General features: G+C 40.2%; 1 protein-coding gene across 1 annotated transcript in view; it reads right to left on the bottom strand.

Moving 5' to 3' along the window:
* slc6a5 (solute carrier family 6 member 5) overlaps positions 1-26,738 on the bottom strand; it is a 33,375-nt gene that overhangs the window by 4,024 nt on the left and 2,613 nt on the right. Inside the window, exons 3-14 of the mRNA XM_036586828.1 lie at positions 26,700-26,738; positions 25,848-25,979; positions 24,530-24,712; positions 22,059-22,206; positions 21,229-21,361; positions 15,702-15,836; positions 14,766-14,869; positions 13,527-13,651; positions 9,082-9,194; positions 6,907-7,038; positions 2,094-2,193; positions 51-151 (exon numbers count right to left, since the gene is read on the bottom strand). The exon at positions 26,700-26,738 is cut by the window's right edge and continues 109 nt beyond it. Of these exons, the coding sequence (XP_036442721.1) occupies positions 51-151; positions 2,094-2,193; positions 6,907-7,038; positions 9,082-9,194; positions 13,527-13,651; positions 14,766-14,869; positions 15,702-15,836; positions 21,229-21,361; positions 22,059-22,206; positions 24,530-24,712; positions 25,848-25,979; positions 26,700-26,738 (1,445 nt within the window). The remainder of the gene's footprint in view (positions 1-50; positions 152-2,093; positions 2,194-6,906; positions 7,039-9,081; positions 9,195-13,526; positions 13,652-14,765; positions 14,870-15,701; positions 15,837-21,228; positions 21,362-22,058; positions 22,207-24,529; positions 24,713-25,847; positions 25,980-26,699) is intronic.

The raw sequence follows: 26,738 nt of genomic DNA, 5'->3' as shown, positions 1-26,738 counted from the left end.
GGGGTTGAGGAAGCTTTCAAAAAAGCCTATTAAGTATGAATTGGACATACCGTGAGAATAGTAGGAGTGACAAAGGCCCAGCAAATCCTCCAGAACTTGTTTGGCTGGAAACCAATCATCATTTCAATGTCCTCACAAAACCGCTGCAGACCTACAGTGTGGAGCAAAAGAGACACAGAGAGAGAGAAAGCAAGAAAGAGAAGGAAATATTGACTGAGTGGAGCATAAATATGCAGAAGGAAAGAAAGAAAAGCATAAAAGGAACCAATAAATGGAAAAGGGAAAAGGAATTAGGGCAGAGCAAGAAAAAAAAATGCAGTGATGAAGGTCATTCATTGGAAAAAATCAGCCAGGAAAAGGCATTGCAGTGTTTACACTTCAAGCAGTTTTAAATATATTATCAATTCACTTCTTATTTGAACAGAGCTCAGAATGTTTGAAAACACTGTATAGCAAGGATTTTAGAACAAAATTAATATCCAGAATGCCTCATATTATTCAAATGCAATGGTTTTTCATAAGTGTCAATCTAACCTGCATGAGACTTACTATTCAACAAATCTTTCTACAGTTCTATAGGTTAGTGTTAACTGACTAGTGCTGAATTCAGAGAGAAGTCTGCTAAAACTGGAATGACAAAAGCACCATCTAGTGGCCACAGAGGGAAGTGCAGAGTTTTAATCAAGTGACACTGTACAGATTTATTAAAAACAACACTGAGGGATGACTTCTTGGTCATTGATGAAGTCCAATCTTCGACTATACTGCCATGTCAATGGTGAGTGTCTGTTGGAAATGCTTGTTTTAGACTTAATCTGGGTCTGGGAGACTAGCCTTTTCTGTTATTTCTAACTAGGGCTGGGTAATAAGACAATATATATTGTTATTGTGATAAATTATGTCACAATACAATACAATATGCTTTTCTGAACATATTGTGCATATTGTCAGTGCTTATAGACACTGACCAACTGCATGTTTCATTATAAAGAGAGCAAAATTTGCACTGTTAAACTGGATTTAGTGCCAAATATTGAATAAAAATCAGTGTTTACAGTTTTTGATAGTATTTTTCAAAATGTAGCACTACATTTCTCTGTTCCAGCTGATTAGATGTCTGAAAAAAAAAATATCATGACATCTCATGCAAATTTCTTTAAGTTTTGCAATGTTGCAATTGCCCACCTCTACTCCTAACCCAACCAAAATATTAACTAATTGAACACGGATCTCAATTTCAATATGTGAGTTTTATTGCATACAAAATGGGCTAAAACAGTGATAACACAGAATGTGTTGCCAGTTAACATTTTGTTTGTGAATGTGCACCCACTGCTGAGAAAGCAGGTGAAAAACAGTAATCTATGCGTTCTGACTGAACTCCCTTTGGAATTGATTAAGGAGCATTTATTGAGGTTGCTGCCGTCAAGTTCTAAATGAGCTAATGTTTTTCATGAAATGGTGAAATGTCTCACTTTCAACATCTGATTTATGGTGTTCTATGTTTTATTGTGAATAAAATATGGGTCTATGAGAGTTGCAAATCATTGCATTCTGTTTTTATTTACATTTATGTACATTTTACATAGCTTCCCGATGTTTTTGGAATTGGGTTTGTGCATGCATGTGTTGTAGGTTCCCTTATACAGTGCTGAGCTGTCTAATCATTAGACTGTGTGATCTGTAGAGAATGTAGCCTAAATTAATCATTTCTATAGCCTGTTTATATGAAATGTTGTTCTTAAAGTATTTATTAAAGCACTGAAAAAGTGATGTATTTCATTTACTTTATTTAAACACATAATTTTCTCATGAAGGACTAAAACATGTTACATCAACACAGTTTTGTCCTTCAGTTTACTGTCGGTTTTATTCATTCATTTATTCATGCGGAAATGATGGACAGGTTTTCTTAGCAGTGTGCCCCCACTCTCCCCAATAAAATCTCTGGATCTTAGCTGGCCACCTCATGCTATAAGTTCTAGCTACACCCATGGTGCCCAACATATTTCAAATACAATACATATTATCTTATTTAAGTGTGCACTATATGAGCAACTACTGAACAGAACTACTAGCGTTAATGAGCTCACCATAGACGTACGAGACTCCAATCAGCTCAAATATTGCGATGATGACCAGGGAATAGGAGGCTGCGTAAGTGTCCACCAGCTGGAGCATGTACATACCGCTCTGTAAAACATACACAGGGTCATAATTTACTTTACATCAGCACAAACATGCATATTACACCAGGGAATATATGTAAGCTGAGGTTGACTTTCTGGCTATACATTGTTTTATATGTTATTTATTCTCACAATATGGCTTTTGTTGGTTAAATTAAATATCTAATATGAAGAAAATATGATTAAAGACATTGGTTGACCCCTAAAAGCTGTGGTTGCGTACAGGGGCAGATTTAGTGCTTCTAGGCGAAAGAGAGGAACAGGGCCCCTGAATGTGCATATTTATATTACTGACTTACTGTCTACACTGCAAAAAACACATCTTGTCAAATGGAATCATTTTAAATCTAGTTTAAATCTAATATGTCTCACTTTGAGATTGCTGTAAAAATATCATAAGATTATTTAGCTTATTTCTAGACATTTTTTACTAAGTGATATTATCTCACTGTTTTGTTAGATCCTTTTGCCCATTTTAAGTAATAATGCAAAAGTGTCTGCCAGTATGGAGAGGTAATCTGGTACCCGGGAAGGTAGAAGTACTGTAATGAGCAGTAAGATTACTTTTTCCAGGAAGTAATAAGTAATGTAATCCCAGTGCATAAGTAATTAGTAATTAGTAATGGTCATACAGTACTTTTTTGCGTACTCTAACACATGAGCTACAGTAACACTAGCATTATGTACAGTATGGTGAGCCTGTACACTGCAAAGTTTTGCTGTCCTCCTCTTTTTTTCACTTCTTTGCATTTGTATAACTTCATTAGATTTTCTCTCTCAACTCCCTATCGCCTTATTCATACCACTCTGCATTCACACAGTTGTGTCATCATGTAACAACATGGAATAGCCCTTTATAACCATGATTATAATTGCTACACTTGCAGATAACAATTATTCTTAAAATGTATATATATTTTGAAATAGGTCACTTAACAGTAATATGTACAGTACATCTAATTTGATCCTCATGAGGCCCTTGGTCACTGCCTACAGTTGCCTAGTGCAAACCCATATGAAAAAAAAATATATTCCAAATGTTTTTATCAAATATATTTTTGCAATGTATGAAAATGGCAAGAAATGTATGTGTTAAATGCATTTTCATCAATACCTACAACACTTGCTTTTGTCATGTTACAGGTTAATTTTTAAAATTAAGATACTAAAATACAAATTCATTTCAAAAGGTATCAAACAGCTACTGGCTCCCGAGTGGTGCAACCGTCTAAGCGTTGGCCCTATCATCAGGAGATCGCGAGTTCGATCCCTGGTGATGCTACAGCCATCCGTAACCAGGAATCCAAGAGAGCGCAACTGGCCTCGCTCTCTCTGGGAGCGCCTGCGCTGACTAGCATCACTTAACGCGATGCTAGACAGCGCAGGCGTCTGTTAGCTGACGTAACGGATCTGGCGGTTTGCGCTTTCCTCCGAGCGCGTTCAGCTGTCCAATGACGTTGCGTGAGCGGCAGTTGGAAAAGAAGCGGTGGCTGGCTTCACAGGTCTCGGAGGAAGCCTGCGTTAGCCTTCGCCCTCCTAGCGTTGACAGTATCGTGTGATTGGGGGAGTCCTAACTAGCGGGTGGAATTGGCGACGACTAAATTGGGGAGAAAATTGGGTTAGAATCCAAAAAATTAAAAAATGAAATAAACGTATCAAACAGTAAAGTGCATTAGACGGGATTTTGGATATTTTCATACATTCATACATTTATTTTTGTACAGTTCATTTCTATGTGTAATATTTGTGTTGTTTTACTTTTCCTCAACCAGAAACACTCTTTGTGAACTTTAAATGAGGTTTCAATTTTGTTATTTGAGTCTTTGAGTTTGTCCCACATAACTCCATAAGAAGAAAAGAGAATGAGGACCGGCTGGAGCATATTTAATCATAATTAACAGCAGAAAACATCCTGTGTCACAGTCTGCCACAGATCGTCCAGCCGGCTCCGAAGGCCTCTACATAATTAATCCTGCGAATTCCCTACCGGGGTTCACTCCTAAAAAGATTTCCTCTTACATTTAGTTTAATTATCTCTGACTCGTAGTTCGCTGGAACGAGTGAAGAAACTGTGTGGAAAGTGCACATTCTAATTTTTTCTATCCAGATCAGATTAGTGTCTGTTAGTAGAAAATGAAATATTTTATCATTACCTGAATTTGAATCATTTAGTGACAACAAAACAAACAGAATAAATTCACGAACTCGAACCTGTCCAGACAAAATGGAAAATAAACGTAAACGAAATTCATTACACTACCTCTCGAACGTTTGGAGTCACTGACACGTGTAAAATGATTCTACGATGAAACTAATTCTCATAACTGTTTGTATGAAGTTGTAGAAACATATTTTCACTGAGGAAATCAACAACAACATGGAATTAGAGCAGGGTGTTCAAACTTTTGCATGCCACTGTTTGTCATGCTGAGACTACAGAACTGCAGACTGGACTGTGGAATTGTGCTGAGACACTCAGTCCATGTTTATAGTGAATCAGTGAGTCAAACAGTGTCAAAAAAACACATATTCAAGTCTATTAGAGATACTGAGCAGACTGAGGCGTGTGTGATGATTTAGTCCTGCAGGTAGTATAACAAAGTCCTTACAGGAAAGTCTGTCCACTCAGCAGTCGTCTTTGCAATGCTGCAGTTATTTTGAGCCATACAAGACCAGACTCCTCTCTGTTTCAATGAGGCCAAATACTCAAAACTGAAGGTCAAAGTACCGTTTTAAAAACACATTTGAAATCACTGATAAAATCGGACAAAAACCTCATAAATAGTTTGTAGCGTTTGGCTTAGTAACGCACAAAAATGTTCTGGCTACTGTGCTTGTGTAGATCTCCACAACGAGGGGGGCTTTCTCCGCTTGCGCCACAATAGCATCCACCCTTCTCTGCGCACACCGTAACCAGCTAGATCAGGGGTCACAACCAAAATGTTAAGAAGAGCCATTTTGTCCTTTCAACAAATATCAAACCACTTTTACCATTCGCTGCAAATATGTCTCGGTATGTTCTAATGTACTAGTGTGGGCTACAAATATAATATAAACAAAAACGCAGACTTACTTTGCTCTGCTTTAAGCTTCTTGTAAAATGTCTCTCAACGTTCTATAGACGACTGTAGTCGTGCCGTCATTTTGTAGTCGGCGCCATGTTCTTATGCCCATATTAGGAACTCCGGGTCTAAGCTCCATTTCTCTATGGCCAGAATGAACAGGGTTTTCGAAAAATCACCTCTATCGCACACTGTGTTAAATAAAAATCTTCAGAACCCGATACGTTTTGTCCTATGTAATATTTTTCTCCCGAATAACACTGGATCCTCCGAATTACCAGGACGTAAAGAGCTATAATACTAATATTGCTACATGCGAGCTAAAGCTACTGCGCATCAATTTGATGTCACTAAGCTAACTTACACAAAACTAAGGCGGGCTGTGGCGGTGCTCTGACAAGCTGTGCTACCTTATCGAAATCTTCTACCGTAGCGCATATTCACGGGTATAACCATAAATAAACCCTCTAGGTAGGATATTTTGATAGGCTAAAACTCCTTATCAAAAATACTCCCCGTGTTAAAACTACGAGCCTGAATTTAGCTTCTTTTTTCGCAGCTACTTGATTGAATGTTCCCATTCCACCTTAAATGGTGCAGCAGCTGTGACTAGCTATCACAAATATTAGCAAGCAAGACAAAATACTGACCTGTTAGTTTGGCAAAACAGCAAAAATAAGTTAATGTTACTCAGCTGTTAAGCGTAAATAGTGGAACCTCCCCATATCATGCCTTTCAACCCTCTATGAAGCTGATTCAGCTTCTTCTTCGCCGGCTGCTTGTTCGAATCTTCCCGTTCTATCTTAAATGGTGCAGCAGTTCAGAACGTGACTGCTGCACCATTTGAGGTGGAATGGGAAAAGTCGAACAAAAAGCTGGTCCTGATGAGAAAATGTCTTCAGAAAATGTTACCAGCATTAAAATAATAATTAGGATATTCTGATAGCCTAAATCAGTTTATCGGGGGGTCAGCAGTGATATTAAGCTGAGTCTGTACTGGATTAGCCTGACTGCAGGTACATTTGTAGATCTTTTCATATCAAGCTGAAAGGAAAGATCTATTGTGTTTCAGTGAGCATCAGATGAAGAACAAAAGAACTGCAGGGAAACCTCCTGATTTTGTTCTGACTTCCTTTCATCTGCCCTCAGTCTGTACATGGAAATGTAAACCGCCAAAACCCGCTTAAGGAGACAGCCAGTCTAATGACGTGAATTAAGTGCACAGTAGCTTTAGCTCACATGTAGCAATATTCATATTTCAACTCTTTAATGACCTCGTAATCCAGAGGACCCAGTGGTTTTTGAGAGAAGAATGTTTACAGGACAAAACGTATCAGGTTCTGAACATTTTTATTTAACAGAGGGTGCGATAGAGGCGATTTTTCGAAAACCCTATTCATTCTGGCCCTAGAGAACTGGGGCTTAGACCCGAAGTTCCTAATATGGGCAGAACGAGGACTACAGAATGACGCACGACTACAGTAGTGTATTTTTTGCGAGGCTGAAGTCAGCGTCTCATTCGCCAGCTGGTTGTTCGAATTTTCCTGTTCCACCTTAAATGGTGCAGCAGTTACAATCTGGCACCTCAGGCACCATTTAAGGGGAACAGGTTTGATTTGGGACTGAACTCTTCTTTTAAAGAATGAGCTGCTAACCTCTGTAATCATGGGGAATCCCAGCACGTAGAAGGACACGCAGCACACCAGGGTGAAGATAGCTTTGTGTTTGCGCAGGTATTTGGGGAATTCGTCGGCCACTGAGGTCACTATCGTCTCAATTGTGGCAAACTGCAGGGAGAGAAAGAGAGTGAAGATATATGCTTAGTTTACAGTGTAGATCCAGGAAGGAAACCTTATATATTTATACATATACACAATTCCATTCATATAAAATCAATTTCTTTGAAGATGTGTGTATAAAATGATTCTATGATAAAACTAACTAACTTTCTTATGACTTTCAGATTCAAAAGTTTTGGATGATAAATGAAGCTGTAAGTGATTTCATGATAACTGAGAAATCTGTACTGAAATTACAAGCTTGACATTGTCACAATAGAGCAACCCTTTTTGATGCTATATAGAACCCTCTTTGAAAATGTTCTAAATAGAACCATCTACATCACATTCTCCATCAACCTTAAGGACCATTTCACCATGCAAATAACCATTTAAGCCTACACAGGATTCTTTCAGAGTTTATTGTTCTATATAGAGCTATTTTCTTTCCTAAAGAACACTTGAAGAACCTTCTTTTTTAAGAGTGTAATCCAAAATAATGACACTGTACTTTGGAGTTTTATGCAGTTGTGAAACACAATGGACCTCATTCACCTACTGTTTCTTTGACAGTAATTTAGTGCATAAAAAGTTTCTCCAGTTCTCCAAACAGAATGATTGCTGAATGTGGAGAGGGAGATCACACTTTTTCTCTGTTTTATCATTGTATGTGCACACTTTCCTGCTCATTATCATTCAGCTCTGTGAAGCTGTTAATAATTAAGAAAAGAGAGAAAAGCAGCACATTCACACGTTTCTGTTACGGACTCGTATTCTGGAGTGAAAAGAAATGCAGTGTGTTCACACACACACACACACACACACACACACAGGAGAATGAATTAACACCTCGACACTAATAGAGGCGCAAGACCCCAACAAACGCACACACACACACACTGAAATTAACAGCACAGGTTCATATCAGCAGGTCATAAGACTGCAAAACCATACAAATTAACAAACATGTATGAGCAGCAAATTAGCTGCACTATGTAAACAAATTATGGTAACACTTTATTTGGAATGGTCATTTGTAGATGATTAATATATTTTCTTATTATACTCTTACTCTTATAATTAAACTCCTTATATAACATATTCTGAATAACACATCAACAACAACAACACATCAGTGAAGATGTTCATACTGTTAATTCATTACCATTCCCATGTGCAATATAATCAATATTCCATGTGCAATTCAGGTATAATGTCCTTACAGTGTAATTTTTTTCTTGCCTTTTTATTTTTTAATGTTTATATTGTTAATTTTATGTGAAAAGAGTTTATGTGAAGGAACATGTTTATATTGTTTATCTTATATTTTTTATCTGTAGTGTAGTGTTATACCTCAACCCAAAACTTAATCCTAACCCTCACCCAGGCCCTAATCCTAATCCTAACCCTCATATGTTTTTGACATGTTACTGAGAGTTTGTTGAGTGTTTATTTCATCTAAAAGCATCACTCAAAATATAGTATCACATTTTTTTTTTGTTAAAAATGAAAGACACTACTTAGTCATTAGGAAAATATAAGAGTCACTGGGCCGGATTCCTAACACTACACTCACCTGCCACATTTATGCAACTACACTGGTTCTTCAAGGGTTCTTTAGCAAAGGGAATCCTTCTATATAGAACCATGAACACTCAAAAACCATGTGCATGCTTAAATGGTTCTCTGCATGGTAAAATCATTCTTCAGATTGATGGAGAACGTGTTGTATATGGTTCTATATAGAACCTTTTTGAAAAGGGTTCTATATAGCATCTAAAGGGGTTCTGCTACTGTAACGTTGTCAGAACCTTTATCAGAACCTTTTTTGGTGCTATATCGATCTACAACACATTCTTTGTTATGATAACAATCGTCATGTTTTGGAATAAGATTTGTTTTTTATCTGAGATGAACCAAACTGTGTAGTATATAACCACAACTCTAAAGCTAAGACAATTTAACACAAAAAATATTAAATATAGATCTGAATCTTGTCCTCAGAATTGAACATCATATTGATCCTAAAAAAGATGGGACAGCTTTACGTACCATGGTATCCAGCCCCAGAGTGAGGAGCATAAGGAAGAAGATGATCGCCCAAAATGGAGACACCGGCAACCTGGTGAGGGCTTCTGGGTAAACAACAAACGCAATGCCTGGTCCTACACACACACACACAAACATGCACGCACATTGTAAGACTGACACTTGCCATTTACAGAAGAGATCAGACAAACACTAAACTAACATTAAACAAACTCCATGTATGCTTTCAATATTTACCTGAAAATGTTAACAGAGTTAGAAGACAGAAAAAGAAAAATCCTTTCTTTACTGTAGAGAAATTACTGAGTCAGAATTGTTTACAGTGGTAGTGATAATAACCAGATGTCCACCTTTAAAAGTTCCCTCACAGAAAGTTATTACATGAAATGGTTATGAATTCACTCCTTGATGACTGACACATTGTTTTATGATAGTTTTGAGAACTAAAAATCCATTCATGGAGGAGGGATACATGCAGGAGGTGAAATAGTCATCATCATCATCATTGTCGTTAACCGCTTAGTCCAGCTAGGGTCGCAGTAGCAGTTGGGAGAGCAGAGAATCCCAGACGACCCTGTCCCCCGCAACTTCCTCCAGCTCATTCCTGGGAACCCCAAGCCGCTCCCAGGCCAACCTGGAGATATAATCCCTCCAGCGCGTCCTAGGACGACCCCGGGGTCTTGTCCCGGTAGGCCATGCCTGGTACACCCCCACTGGGAGGCGTCCAGGGGGCATCCGGATCAGATGCCCGAACCACCTCAGCTGGCTCCTCTCAATGCGGAGGAGTAGCGGCTCTACTCCGAGCTCCTCCCAGATGGCCGAGCTCCTCACCCTATCAAATAGAGTATAGCCCGCCACCCTGCGAAGAAAGCTCATTTCCGCCGCTTGTATTCACAATCTCATTCTTTCAGTCATTACCCATAGCTCATGACCATAGGTGAGGGTCAGGATGTAGACCGACCAGTAACCAGAGAGCTTCGCCTTACGGCTCAGCTCCCTCTTCACCACTACAGTCCGGTACAGCGACTGCATTACTGCTGCCGCCTGTCCCAGCCTGCGGTCGATCTCACGATCCCTCTTCCCATCACTCGTGAACAAGACCCCGAGATACTTAAACTCCTCCACCTGGGGCAAGTCCTTTCCCCCTACCTGGAGTGGGCATGCCATCCTTTTCCGGGCTAAGACCATGGACTCAGACTTGGAGGTGCTGATCCGCATACCAACCGCTTCACACTCAGCGGCAAACTGCTCCAGTGCGCGCTGGAGGCATCCATGTGATCCAGCCAAAAGAACAACATCGTCTGCAAATAGCAGAGACGCCACCCTTCGGCCTCCACACATAATGCCCTCCTGACCACGGCTACGCCTTGACACCCTGTCCATGAATATCACGAACAGGAGTGGAGACAGGGCACAACCCTGGTGGAGTCCAACGCTAACACTGAAAGAGTCCGACTTAATACTGAGTATACGAACACAGCTCTCACTCCGGGAGTACAGAGATTGAATGGCCCGGAGTAGCAGCCCCAGCACCCCATACTCCTGGAGGACCTCCCACAAGATATCTCGGGGAACACGGTCGTAAGCCTTCTCCAAATCCACAAAACACATGTAGACTGGGTTGGCAAATTCCCATGCCCCCTCAGCAATCCGTGAGAGGGTGAAAAGCTGGTCCATTGTTCCACGGCCAGGACGGAATCCGCATTGTTCCTCCTCAATCCGAGGTTCAACTATCGGTCGAAGTCTCCTTTCTAGCAGCTTGGCATAGACTTTCCCAGGGAGGCTGAGCAGTGTGATACATCAATAGTTGGCACACACCCTCTGGTCCCCTTTCTTAAAAATAGGGACCACCACCCCGGTCTGCCAGTCCAAGGGTACCGTTCCCAAGGTCCATGCAATATTGCAGAGGCGTGCCAGCCACGACAGCCCCACAATATGCAGAGCCTTAAGCATCTCCGGACGAACCTCATCCACCCCCGGTGCCTTGCCACTGAAGAGCTTGCCAACTACCTCAGTGACCTCCACCAGGGAAATGGAGCTTGACATGCCAGAAGCCCTGACTCCCGTGAGGGAGGCATATCTCCCAGATTAAGGAGTTCCTCAAAGTGCTCCTTCCACCGACCGACAATATCCTCATTTGAAGTCAGAGCTTCCCCACCCCTGCTGAATTCAGCTTGGGCGCAGCCACCCCGACTGCTCCTGAGTCGCCGGACAGTCGTCCAGAACCTTCTTGAGGCCGACCGAAAGTCTTTTTTTTTGCTTCTGCCACCGCTGCAGCTGCCACCTTTTTCGCCTGTCGGTACCTATCTGCTGAGTCGGTAGTCCTTCGGGCCATCCAGTCCCTAAAGGCCTCTTTCCTCAGCTTGACGGCCTCCCTCACCCCCGGTGTCCACCAGGGGGTTTTTGGGTTACCGCCCTGACAGGCACCAACAAGCTTTTGGCCACAGCTACACCTGGCAGCTTCCACAATGGAGGTTTTGAACAGGGTCCATTCAGACTCCATGTCTCCTACCTCCTGCCGGACATGAGAGAGCTCTCCCGGAGGTGGGAGTTTAAATCATTCCGAACAGGGGCCTCCGGCAGTCATTCCCAGCACACCCTCGCTATTCGCTTGGGCCTACCGGGTCTGACCATTAGTCTTCCCTGCCATCTGATCCAACTCACCACCAGGTGGTGATCAGTCGACAGCTCAGCACCCCTCTTCACCCGAGTGTCCAGAACATACGGTCCCGAGTAGATGAAACGACAACAAAGTCGATCATTGACCTTTCAGCCAAGGAGCTCTGGTACCACGTACACTTATGAACATCCTTGGGTTGGAACTTGGTGTTCGTTATGGACCATCCATGCCTGGCACAGAAGTCCAATAACAATTCACCATTCGGGCAGGCCATTCTTCCCAATCATGCCTCTCCAGTTCTCCCAGTCATTGCCAACATGAGCATTGAAGTCTCCCAGTAAGACTATGGAGTCTGTAGGCTGTTCCTGGATCGGGGCCCCTTCCTGGATCGGGGCCTTGTCGAGGCAGAAGGGCTTGTGTGGTCTAGGGATCTTCAGAGCTAAGTCGGCGGGAGCAGTATGCTCCTGGTAGGGTCTCCCAGGGCGAACAGGTCTGGAGTGAAGACCCAGACTAACTCGATCCAAAATCCTCTATGAAAAATGGACACGGACAATCGTGTACCCTGCCCGGGAGAGCCAGGCCTGGGGGTAGCGTCCCTAGGCGAGCACCTGGTGGCCGGGCAGCCCACGTAACCCGGCCGGGCTCAGCCCGATGAGGCAACGTGGGGGGACCATGTGGGCCCACCACCCTCAAGGTCCAGCATGGGGGAGCGGTGCAGTGCCGTATAGGCAGTGGGGGAATTGCGGGGGGGCCCCTGGTGGCCTAGGCCCCTGCAGCAGAAACTGGCTCTTGGTACGTGGAATGTAACCTCACTGGGGGGGAAGGAGCCGGAGCTTGTGCAGGAGGTTGAGAGGTACCAACTAGATATAGTTGGGCTCACCTCCACCCACAGTGTCGGCTCTGGAACCAAACTCCTTGATAGGGGTTGGTCCCTCTCCTACTCCGGGGTTGCACAGGGTGAGGTGAAATAGTCCCCAAAGAAAACTTATTATTTCAGATTTTCCACTATTTTCCCATCATCAACATTCCAAATAAACTAAGAAGACTCGTGTAGGTTCACTGGTGATTTTGAATAGTAAATAAAATATCTATATTTGTGTTGTAGTCATGGCGACTCCTGGTTCCTATCACCACCACTGTAAAGAAATCTGAACCATTTCAGACAAAACCACTCTGAATCACTCTGTTTACATCTCACACTCTCAATTATGCAGAATTATTTTTTAAATCAGTATTTCCTCTTCCACACTGTTCATAACAACTATCACATTCAAAAAGGCTGTTTAGTTTCTGTTTATGGATAACATGGATTGAGAAGTGAATGGTAATTTCATATAATATTGGTTCTTAAAGTGCCTATCCCATCAAAAACAGGATTTCTCTCTTTTTGAAATAAGAGTTTAATAAAGTACATAAACATTGCTAAAGTTTCAAAATGCGCTGCCCACCTCCCAGTCCATACAGCCCATATATGAAAATTAAGCTGCAAAAATAGCCTATTCTGAATTTGTTGTTTTTGTGATGTCATAGATCTGCCTATACAGTCTACAGCACTTTAGCTCCACCCATTCACATTGAAGTTTTTCAGTTCAGCCTTAAAGGCACAGTAACAAAAACAGCCTGTTTAATCTTAAGGGATAAAGAGGACGGAAAATGGTCAAAAATGAAATAACTTTTTTTTAATTATTTTTACATGATCATTTTCCAATTGTACTTAATCCCTTAGAATTGTTATTTGTGCCTTTAAAGGTAAATTCCAAATTTCTTGATATGGGTCCTTGAATTAACATTTTACAATGTTATTACACGTTGTGGTTAAGTGACCTACCTTCATCAGCTACACTCTCAATGGGCACCTTCAGCTCATGCGCCATGAAGCCAATGACTGAAAAAATGACAAAGCCAGCGAATATGCTGGTGGCGCTGTTGGTACACGTCACTATGATGGTGTCCCTGCAGAGAGGAAACTAGAATTAATGGAGCCGCCCTACTTTAAAATTACAACATTATACCAGCATCTACTATTAAATCACTAATGTTCATCAGAGCTAATAACATACATTATTAGTCCAGTAATAACAACATTACTACACCCTTAAAAAAGATGGTTCTCTAGTAAAGACAATGTTCTATGTAGAGCCATGAACACTCAAAGGACCTTTTGCATGATGAAAGGGTTCTTTGCATCATGAAATGGATCCTCAGATTGATGGAGATTGTGCTGTATATGGTTCAATATAGAACCTTTTTGAAAATGGTTCAATATAGCACCCAAAAGTCTTCTTCTATTGTTACAATGTCAAGCTTATAACAACAGAAGAACCCTTTTGGCTGCTATATAGAACCCTTTTCAAAAAGGAGCTATAGAGAACTGTCCATAGCACATTTAAGGACATTGTCCATCAATCCAAAGAACCCTATCTTAATGGTCTATATAGAACAATTTTCTTTACTAAAGAACCCTGAAAGCACCATATTTTTCAAAAAGGTTCTATATAGAACCACACACAACACATTCTTTGTTCATCTGAAGAACCATTTCACCATGCAGAGAACCATTTAAGCATGCATAGGGTTCTTGGAGTGTTCATGTTTTTATATACAACCACTCTCTTCACTAAAGATCCCTTGAAGAACCATTTTTTTAAGAGTGTAGAGAAAATGAAGTAAGGGCTTTCTGATCATATGCATTATTTGTGTATTTTCTTTGTTTTATCCATATATATTTATAAATTATTTTGTTTTTTAATGCTTAGTACCCGAATAGAGGATTAGATAACATCCTAGTAGATCCTGTTGTGATTCTGGGTGTTATTTTGTGCACATTATCATGTTTTATTTTGACTTTTAGTGTTCAGTGAGAACTGAATTTGTAAAGCTGAATTTGTGCTGAATCAGCAGTTGCAGATCACTTGGTAATATTTTATAACTAAGTTACAGTCAAAAATATAACAAGTGATGGCTACTTTCACGCTTAGGCATCACAGGGTTAATTAAATGACGTCAGTGTCAGATGCAAACATGTGGGCTGAATCTAAAGCTGATAAAGGTGTAAAGGTATTTTTACCTGTAACAGTTATTATGGAACTTATTATAGGAGGAGAGAGTTATTAGACCGCCCCACGCTGCAGACAGAGAGAAAAAGATCTGAGTGGCAGCATCTTTCCACACCTAGAGAGAGGGAGAGAAAAGGAGAGAGAGAGATCAAGGGAGAGAGCGTTAATAAAGCGATACATTAATGCGTACCTTAAAAAGAAAATTATTAACCCTAAGAAGTTAGTTATGGACAGTAAAGCATGCTGCAATTTAAAATGAGCAGAGAAACTGTGTGGAAAGTGCAGATTCTAAACTTTCAATCCAGAACACATTAGTGCAAATTTTATTATGATTGGAATTTGAAGGAAAATTATAGTTATGTACACAGTCTTTCTACAGAGTGAAAATGCAATGGAAATGCAATTTATGGTGTAGCTATAGATCTAATTACATTTAAAGTAACACTATTTAGAATTTGGGGATTTGGACCTCTCTGGTGGAAATGTGTAATTGCATGCAACGGCAGAAGAACATTTTATGACACTGGTTGTGCTTTGAAGAGAAAACTCTTCCGAGGATGTGAGTGAATCATCTACTATTGTCATCATATCTTCATCAGAATAATGTTGATTTGAGATCATTTGAGACCTAAACATTGAGCCAGACCTTCTTTTTGAGACTGTGTGTGTGACGTTGATACGTAAAGACGTACGACATGGTGTGAAAAACTTGATGCCTCGGACTTTTAAATGATTATTTCAGGCTTTACAGGTGTCTCGCAGCAGCGCACGCTCACTATATTTTAGTGTGTTCTTTTTTTCTCCTCACACACTTTCAATTGTAACAACAAAATATTACCCAGTGCTGCTTTAAATAATGTAAATCAAAGTGAAATTACAGTAGCAACTCCAGATTGAACTGAACTTGATCACTGTCAGTTCACTCACTAAACAGCTCTGTCTCTTACTTTGGCATCGTTGAGTTTCTCCCATTTTGGAGTGATAAAGTAGAGGATGCCTGAACCGGCGCCAGGCAGAGTGACACCACGGATCAGCAGGATGACCAAAACCACGTAAGGGAAAGTGGCTGTGAAATACACCACCTGCAGACAGAGCAAAGACAAGGAGAATGTTATGAAACTATCAGTTTCACTGCATAGTCAGAAATAGCAGAGTTTACATTGCTGCTTTGCATTGCCCAGTATTTCACAGTGTGCTGCCATTTTGTCACTGTTTTTTAGTGTGGTGTCTACACTGTTTATTAGGGCTACGCGATAAATCATATTTTTATCGTCATTGCAATATGAATTTCTGCGATGGACTGGCAACCTGTCCAGGGTGTATCCTGCCTCTTGCCCAATGACAGCTGGGATAGGCTCCAGCACCCCACCGCGACCCAGAAGGATAAGCGGTTTAGATGATGTATGTATGTATGTATGCAATATGAATTTCTGCGATAAACACATCATAAAGAGTGAGGATGACAGAACAAATGTCCTCATACACACAGCACCAGAGAGACATCATTACATTACAAACCATCAGAAGTCTAATGAAAGCTTCTCTGAGCTGAGACTGAACACTGTGCACCTACACTGTTAGAAATAAAGGTTCTGTGCAGGTACATTTTACGTTCATTAATGTACAAACAGTGTAAATGTTCCCTTAAAGGTACAACAGTAGTTTTAATGTCCAATTCTATACCTTAAATAAGTTTTTCCAGGTGAAAAGTACATATTAGTACCTTTTCATGATCTAAAGTTTTAAAACAGAACAATACAATAAAAAAGCCTGGAGACGAGACGGGGTGTGTAGAGTCAATACAACTTAGAAAATATATTTCAATGGATTATGGTACAGTTATGTTCCTTGACTAAAGGTACTGAGATGGACCCTTGAGGGTCCCACCCCAGTGGCAAGGGGGTATTGCCCCAGCGACAGTTTAGTACCTTTTTTCTGAGAGTGTATGTGGGGGATGAGTAACTTAACCACTAGGCTATACAGCCAATTACAAAACACACACAGCAGCTCAAACACTCCTCCATCCTGAACTGCATGCCTGTAAAAGCACATCAAGCATTAGGATTGATCTCACACACAGAGTGTTGTATTTTTGAGTGTGTGAGGCAGTAATATTACTGTCACAATAAATATATTTAATGACTAAACAAAAAGAAATAATAAAAAAAACAAACTAACAAACAAATAAACAAAAATGGTCTGATGTGAACAGCTTTTAGCATTTCATTTCTTTTTATTTTGTACAATAGCAAACGGTGCTTTTGTAATTTGCTAAAAAATGTCTGTACTTGCATCACATCCAGTCAGAGGTGCACAATTTTAATAAAAATGTATCACTTCTCATGTAATCATTGTGAAATCCAACAGCATTACTAAACATCCATTTTCATGTTAATATCGTGCAGCCCTACTGTTTATATTGTTATGTGTAAGGATGCACCAATCCCTGACACAGATCTTCTCTCATGATACCAATTCTGATCTCTAAATTAAAATCTGAATGGGAAAGTTATAAAGCTGAACATGATGGTGGGATTACAGTTACAATAAAAAAAGCAAATTGGCTTGTTGGTAAAAAGCAAAAGGCAAGTTTTTTATAGAACACCTTTCATACACTGCTGTCATTCAAAGTGCTTCATTTGAAAAAGTAAAGGAGAATAGAAAGTGAAAACATGATTAAAACATGATTAAAACAATAGATTTTTTAATGATTTTTTTAATGATGAAAATCATTCAATTAAAAATCTAATTAGAAATTAGTGCCGTCACAGAGGAAAACAGTCTAGAAACGTTAACAGTGTTTAAACTGAGCTGAAAGCTGCACTAATAGGAACGTTTTCAGGCCACATTTTAAAATGTCCAGTGTCGAGGCTCCTCTAATGCTCTCTGTCAACTGGGTTCATTTAAGAGCAGCACAGTAGCTAAACGCTGCTTTTCCATGTTTAGTGTTCACCTTCGGCAGGACTAACTGACCAGTTCCTAATGATCTGAGAGTTCTGCTCAGCTCATATCGCTGCAGCAGATCAGATAAATACACTGCTCCAGCACCATTAAGACCTTTATAGAGCAGTAACAGCACTGCAAAGTCTAATCTATAGGAAAGAGAGAAAAGCCCTCACAGTAGCCACAACAACCTGAAAATACATTTTTTGTGTTATTTAAGCCAAACGCAACAAACTATTATGCTGTCTTTGTCTGATTTCACTAGTGATTTCTGAAACATTAGTCTAGCTATCAGTTTGGGGTTTATAGTTCTTTCCCTATTCTGAGAGACAGGTGCCTGGTCTGTATATGTTGTAGATGGTTCCATGAAGAACCTTTCTGAAAAGGGCTCTATATAGCACCCAAAAGGCTCCTATTGTGACAAGCTTGACATCTTAACAATAGAAGAACCCGTTTGGGTGCTATGTATAACCCTTTTCAAAAAGGTTCTATATTGAACCGTACATAGCACATTCTGAAGAACCCTTTCATGACGCAAAGAACCATTTAACCATGTCAAGTGTTCTTTGAGTGTTCATTGTTCTTTATAGAACCTTTTTTTTAACTAACGAACCCTTGAAGAACCATGTGTTTTAAGAGTGTAAGAGAAGATCTGGTTTGCATTAGCTTAGCTAGTATACTAAAAGCTCTGCTCACCACAGAACATGTTGGGTTCTAGCTCTAACTAAAGCTTCGACACAAGTTTAGATGATAATAAAAAACCTTAAACCTGTTCTGCGGTGATCAACTAACTTAGTGTTAGCTTAGCGAGCAGCTACAGACCCAAACAGAGCCACACACCACAGTACATGTTTGATTCTGACTAAAAACAAGTGCAGATGATGAACACTAATGTACGAGAGTGTAAAAATGGAGTGAGAGACAGAAAGCCGAACTCAAACCTGTTCTGTGGTGTTTGGGACTGTAGCATTTTGGCTAAGCTAACTTAGCTTAGTTAGTAGGCTTCCAGCTAACTGAAGCTAAAATGAGGCCCGTTTGGAGGATGTCTGAGAGGTCAGAGTGGAGTGGCTGGTGTTGGAGTGAAAGCTAAGCGTGTTTTGTGGTCAGTGGAGCTCTTATCCGCCGCTGAGCCACTATTATGTTTAGCTTTTCAAGGTTTTTCCAGCCTCTGATTTTCCCCTCTTTCTATCAGGGCAATGTATCAGTGAGCTCTAACCACCAATCAATCACCCTCTAAATATATAAATGAGTGGAAAGTGTTTATTTAGCCATTCATACAAGCAACAGCATTTAGCGTCATCATTATTAAAAACAGTTGCATACCTGATCAGTGAGAACAACAAAAAATGCTCTTGGTTTATTGAGAATAAGGCTGAATTGAACTGAATTGGAGAAAATATCTATCTCTCTGCAAATTAGACAGAAACAAATTAGCTCATTCATGCCTCCAAACTCAGTCCAGCTTGTAAGCGGCATGATATATGCCCAGTCGTCAGATTTGGGTTAACACTCAGCACAAACCGAGCACAGTTCAACCTTAGTATACCAGCCAGAATGAATGATTCGCTTTAACATGAACAGCTCGGTTCTTTCAAATGTGCAGAGATCCCAAGAGCGCTAAACAGCTGCCAGAGAAGAATATGCTACACTACACTGTCAGTACAAACATTCTATGCAGGCAAAGTTTTCATTCATTAACGTACAAACAGCATAAATGTACGTACAGTAGTGGTTTTAACGTCCAATTGTGTACCTTAAATAAGATTTCCCCAGGTGAAAAGTACGTATTTGTGCCTTTTCATAACTTAGTGCTTAAAATAGAACAATAAAATAAAAAGCCAGGAGTCACAATGGAGTGCGTTGAGTCAATGCACTTTAGAAATATAATTTCAATGGATTAGGGTACAGTAATGTTCCTTAACTAAAGGTACAGAGATGTACCCTTGAGGGTTCACAGTTTGGTACCTTTTTCTCTGAGTGCATCACAGTAAACCCAATGAAAGTGTTCTTTTATCAGCCAGCTTTACATAACTCACAACTGTACCAACTGAACTCCTAATATTCAGTCAATATCACTGCTTTCATTACTTTATTCAGTTAATGGACCGCTGATGTTTTTAATCACAGACAATATGTTTCAATGCATTTCTGACTAAAAGCGCACTTGAGTCACAAAGCAGAGTTCTATTCTAATTCATACAGAGTTGAACATACAGTAACATCAAGATTTTTAAAAGGAGCTTCGCTGACTTCAGATCAGGGCTGATTTGGGAACAACATTTATTTGTGTGTGTGTGTGTTTTTTTTTTTTTTAACCAATACTGTGAGTGTGATTTAAATTGCGACTATTTTCTATAAATTAAGGTCCAGGCCTGTTATTTTGGCCAAGAAGTCCAGAATATCCTCCTTTTTCTGGCTTGAGGCTTTAACGCTTGAAACAGTATTACTGACCACCAGTTATTTGTGGTTGTGAAGTCACAGTTGCTTCTGATTTCTGATTGGTCTAGTTAATCTGCAGGCAGTTTTAAAGCTCCATGTGATTAGGTTAAATTTCCCCACTTAAAACTCAAGCCATTTTTTTTTCTTGAAAAGCGTTCTGTACAGAACCAAAAAGGGTTCTTCTATTGTTACAGTCCTAACATTGCAACAATAGAAGAACCCTTTTGGGTGCTATTTAGAATCCTTTTCAAAAAGGTTGTCTATATAACCATTTTAAGATGCAAAGAACCATTTCCCACACACATACACGAACATGCACACAGACACACGCACACACACACTTTCTAAGCCACTTTATCCTTCTGGGTCGCAGGGGGAGCTGGAGCCTATCCCAGTGGTCATTGGGTGAAGGCAGGAAACACCCTGGACAGGTACCATTTATCAAACTATAATCTCTCTATAATGTACACTCATAAAAGTATGGTTCTTCAAAGGTTATTTAGTAAAGAACATGGTTCTATAAAGAACGATGAACACTCAAAGAACCCTTTGCATGATTAAATGGCTCTCTATATCATAAAATCGGTTCTTAAGAATGTGCTGTAGATGGTTCTATGTAGAACCTTTTTGAAATGGGTTCTACATAGCACCCAAAAGTGTTCTTCTTTTATTATGACATCGACCTTGCAACAATAGAAGAACCCTTTTGGGTGCTATATAAACCCTTCTCAAAAAGGTAGCACATTCTCCATCAATCTGAAGAACCCTTTCATGATGCAAAGAACCATTTAATCATGCAAAGACTTCTTTGAGTGTTCATGGTTCTTCATTGAACCATTTTCTTTACTAAAGAACCCTTGTGGAACCATCTATTTTAAGAGAATAGTACAAAGTCTACCCCATCCAGGAGCAGAGTGGAGAAACACTGCAGTAATAGATACCGCCTGCAATAACTTGTGACCGCCACTAGGTGGAAACAAATCCTTCAGAATGAACCTTTCAACTGACAGCGCAGCGCATTGCTGATCTCACAGTAATAAACACCCAAAGGAGAAGAAAAGAAGACTCACAATCAGCCTCAGAGCTTCTTACCTTGCCCGACGACTTGATTCCTTTAGCTAAAGACGCGTAGACAATGAGCCACGCGAGAAAAAGGCACGCGGCCAGGGGCCAGCGGATATCCCCAGGGTATTCAATCCCTTTAGAAATGTGCAGCACGTTATATCTAACAAAAAAGAACAGAAAGTGATCAGAGAGGCTTCGTGTACAGAAAACGGCACCAAATATGCACAATCAGAAACGCAAATAGTTCCATGTGTCTAACTTAATTATACCTCCTTTTCCATCCAAACAAATACAGCAGAGTCAGCATATGCACACTTCATTACACTCTTTAAAAAGATGGTTCTGCAAGGGTTCGTTAGTAAACGGAGTGGTTCAATTTGGAGACATGAGTTCTATATAGAACTTGATATAGAAATTTGCATACCTAAATGTTTCTCTGCATGGTGAAATGGTTCTTCAACTTGATAGAGAGTTCTATATAGCACAAAAGGGTTCTGCTGCTATTGTTTTCAGATGTCAAGCTTGTAACCACTTCCAAAAAGATTCTATACAGAACCACATACAACACTCTGAAGAACCATTTTGCCATGCAAATAACCATTTAATAAACAAAAATGGGCCTATGTAAGACTCATGGTTCTCAATAGAACAATTGCCTTTATTAAAGAGCCCATGAAAAACCATGTTTTTAAAGAGTGTACCGTAACAGAAAATGCAAAATGCAACAATTAACGCTGACATATTTCTGGTAATATAATCTAATAAATATATATATATATATATATATATATATATATATATATATATATATATACACGCACACACATACATTACAATAAAATAGCACAAAAACTCACTTGAAATACTCTTCACTGGGGCTGACATAGCTTCTGTTATCTGTTGTGATATTTAATAACTTGCTCAAATTCCCAACAGCGTTTGCAGACAAACAGAATGTGGTGTTTTTAACGGAGCTAACGTTCCTATCCCGAATTATACATGAATCTGTCAGAGAGGAAAACACAACAATGGGAGCCAACAGACACTTTTACACACTGTAACAGCAAATCATTGTAAAAGTAAATCATGATTATGATATAAACATTACAAAAAATAGAAATGTCAAAAAGGTGCCCTGTTGTTGGACATGAGTAATAAATATTTGAATGGTTATTTACTGAATACAATGCATTAAATTGACTAACGCTATCGAAAAAGCATAATAATCGTATTTTCCTATGTTATTTATATTATATATCCCATATTATTTGCCCAGTGTTCGAGGTTTGTCAGCGTTTTTTTTTTTTTTTTTTTGCGGCAGTTCATTTGAGGCTGCAGTTCGCACTCCGGCCACACGATGTCGCCTCACTGCGGCACTGCAGCGCTTTACAGTAAATCTGTCAAGCAAGCAGATTTTCTGCTGAATTCACTAAAACAGAATCGTCGAATAAAACGCGTTTTGAAGCCAGAAACACAATTAATTTCGACATTTTATCGATGCAGAAACATTCAGGAGAGTCAGGAGGGACATTCTGCAAATCCTAAGACTCGTTTTATCAACCAAACACGACAAAAGTGATCATTATAATCATGATTAATGACTCTCAGGCAGCATTTCACAACCTGAATAAAGAGTACAGACACTGTTTATACATTAACGATCAAATATATTAGCATTACAAACAAAATAACACATTTCATCATGTAATATCACAGTTATATAGTTAAGAACACGGTGTAAACAATTTTGTGTAAAACGTAGTGTAAAACGTACTGAATATCACTAAATGTGTTAAATAAAGCTTTAAAGAAGCTCCAGCAAAAAAGAAAAGAATGCAGTGTTAAAGGAGAGCAAATGAAGCTATTCAGGAGCAGACAGCTCACTGCAGAAGAATAAATCCCCCAGAAACTAAAAAACTAAAAACCTGCATCAGAGAGAGAGAGAGAGAGAGAGAGAGAGAGAGAAAGAGAGTGGCGCATTGCGCATGGAGGGGGGGATGGAGGGGTAAATAGGAAGGTAGAGGAGTGTATATGCAGATAGAGGGACAAATAGAGGGATTTATGGCTTGATAAGGTAGACTGATAAATGGAGCGATACTCAAAAGGAAAGAGACAAATAAAGGATTAATAAGAAAGAGATAAATAGAGAGCTCTACCTAAGTTGCAGAATGTGCTGGATTAAACAGATAGAGTGATAGAGATGAAGTGATAAATAGAGGGACGATTCCTACCCTGTCTTAGCATGTGCTGGTCTCTAATAGAGGGAAGGAGGGATGAACGGAGAGATAGATAAAGAGATGGATAGATGATTTCAGTACGTTCTGATCTTCTGTAGAAGGTTAGAAGAATGGAGGGATGAATAGAGTGATGATTAAAGGAAAGCCCTACCCAGTTTCAGCATGTGCTGGTGTTCGATGGAGGAATAAAGGGATGGAGTGATACATAGAGATACATTTCAAACAGTTAAAAAATTTGTTTGTTAAAAAATTTTGATTGTTAATTGAAAAAAAAAATGGATGGAGGGATAGATGGCAGGATAGAGTGATAAGTAAAGAATAATGGAATAGAGAGATGCATAGACAGATGAATAGATGGATAGAGGGATAGATGAATAGATAGAGCAATACGTAAAGAATTAAGGAATAGAGAGATGGATAGATGGATGAATAGATGGATGGAGGGATGGATAACGCGATAAGTAAAGAATAAAAGGACAGAGAGATGGATAGACAGATGAATAGATGGATGGAGGAATAGATGCATAGAGCAATAAGTAAAGAATAAAGGTATAGAGAAATGGATAGACAGGTGAACAGACAGATAGATGGATAGACAGAGTGATAAGTAAAGAAAAAGGGAATAGAGAGATGGATAAACAGATGAATAAATGGATGGAGGGATAAATAGAGTGATAGAGGGGTGGCCTACTCAGTTCCATGTTCTGGTCTTTAAACGAGGAATAGAATGATAGAGTGATAGAGGGATAAAAAGAGGGGGTTAAATTCCCATCCAAGAGTTTCAAAATGTGCAGATGTTTGATAGAAGGATGGAGAGATAAATAGAGTAATAAAAAGAAGGAGTTCATACACAGTTTCAGAATGTTGTCTAGTCTTTGTTCAAAAGACGGAGAGATGTGCGAATGTTCAATAGAAGTATAGTGAGAAGTAGGGATAAGTAGAAAGAGAAACAGCATGTTTGGATATTTTATAAAGTGATAGAAGTATGGAGTGATAGCTAAACCAATAAGTCTCTCAGTGTGTGCTTGTCTTTGATGAAGGTTCAGAGGGACAGAGGGATGAACAGAGGGATAAATAAACGGACGTCCTACCCAGTTTCAGCATGTGCTGGTCTTTGCACTCGGCTGTGTTCCAGCTGTTGTTGCAGAAGGTCCAGGGCAGAAAGTCCTTCAACGAAGCGAACGAAGCGAACAGGTAGTACAGTGTCCAGCACATGATTATATTATAGTATATGGCTATCAACACAGAAATAATCAACATGGCAATCCCGCAACCTACAATAAATAAACCAGAATAGACAACAGCATTACTAACGCACGGAGACAGAGACGCTCACTCACAAAAACACACATCATGTAGAGAAATGAGGAGAGGCTAGGGCAGATGTAGGGACAGGTGTGGGGACAGGTCTGGGACAGATGTGAAGCCATTTTTGGGGCAGGTGTGAACATGGGTTTGGGACAAGTGTGGGGACAGGTTTTGGACAGATGTGGGGACAGATTTGGGGCTGGTTTGGAGACAGGTTTGGGACAGATGTGGAGAAAGACTTGGGGCAGGTATGGAGATGGGTTTGGAACAAGTGTGGGGACAGGTTTTGGACAGATGTGGGGACAGATTTGGGGCAGAAGTGGGACAAATGTGGGGACAGGTTTCGGACAATGTGGGGACAGATTTGGGGCAGGTGTGAGGAAATGGACAAGTTTCTGGACAGGTGTGGGACAGCTGTGGTGACAGATTTGGGGCAGGTGTGCAGATGGGTTTGGGAAAAATGTGGAGACGGGTTTGGGATAAGTGTGGGGACAGGTTTGTAAAAAGTATGGGGACAGGTTTGGGATAAGTGGGGGGCAGGTTTGGGACAGCTGTGGGGACAGGTGTGGTATCAGGCTTGGGAGAAGTGTGGGGACAGGTTGGGGACACATTTGGGAACAGATTTGGGACAAGTGTGAGGACAGGTTTGGGATAGATGTGGGGACAGGTTTGAGGTCTGAGGCCTGGGGCAGGTGGTGGGGCCAGTTTGGGGGAGATGTGGAGCAGGGCTGGGGCAGCGTGTAGGGAGGGTTGGGGCAGGTTGGGGGCAGGTTTGGGGGAGATGTGGAGCAGGGCTTGGGCAGTGTGTAGGGTAGGGTTGGGGGCAGGTTGTAGGGCAGGTTTGGGGGAGATGTGGAGCAGGGCTTGAGCAGTGTGCAGAGAGCATTGGAGACAGGTTGGGGGCAGGTTTGGGGGAGATGTGGAGCAGGGCTGGGGCAGTGTGGAGGGAGCATTGGGGACAGGTTGGGGGCAGGTTTGGGGGGATGTGGAGCAGGGCTGGGGCAGTGTGGAGGGAGCATTGGGGACAGGTTGGGGGCAAGTTTGTGGGAGATGTGAAGCAGGGCTGGGGCAGTGTGGAGGCAGGGTTGGGGACAGGTTTACCTTGCAAAGCAGGAATGGCCTTCCAGACCGATACTGGTCCCTGACTGGCAAACTGACCTAAAGACACTTCCAGCAGGAAGATGGGGATTCCAGCCAGACCCAGCATGATCAGGTAGGGGATTAAAAAAGCACCTACACACACACACACACACACACACACACACTGAACCATGGCTTTAGTCCACTGATCGAATACAGAACTCATATTCTAATTCACATTCTAATATTCTAATACAGCTCTAATAAAAGTCTACAGCTTTAGAGAAAAACACGGTCCATTATATTAGAAAAACTTGGAGTAAATTTAATCATTCGTTGAATTGAAAAATTCCTATTATGAATAATAAAAGTGCTAATATTAAAAAGTATGTTCTTAATATTAATGATGATGATGTCGTGAGACGATAATTACAAACGCCCAAAAATGTTCATTTATATCATATAAATACTTATATAATAATAATAATAATAATAATAATAATAATAATAATAATAACAAGTTATATATGATAACGAACGAATATTAGTGAACTGCAGATGATAAAATCGAAGCTGTTGAGTTTCTGATAACGAAATAAAGAAAATAAACACTCTGAAATTATACATATTCGTTGTAACGTCCTGAAACTGTATTACACTTTTAGAACATAATCTTACAATAAAATAAAATTAAATGAAATAAAGTGAAAATGAGGTGCTTATTAAACTGAATGTAATGTTTGATGTCCAGATGTTTTCTATCTTTTAAATTAATTAGATCAAAGGAGAGTCAGACGAAGGTGATTACATGATGATTAAATGATGATTAAATGTGTGATGGGCACGCGCTGCAGCAGGTGTGGCTATCTTTACCTCCCCCGTTCTGGAAGGCCAAGTAAGGGAACCTCCACA

The sequence above is a fragment of the Colossoma macropomum genome, unplaced genomic scaffold (genome assembly GCF_904425465.1).
Source record: "Colossoma macropomum unplaced genomic scaffold, Colossoma_macropomum, whole genome shotgun sequence".
NCBI classification, from domain to species: Eukaryota; Metazoa; Chordata; class Actinopteri; order Characiformes; family Serrasalmidae; genus Colossoma; species Colossoma macropomum.
Note: the sequence above shows the minus strand (reverse complement) of the source record. Positions and strands in the feature narration are given on the sequence as shown.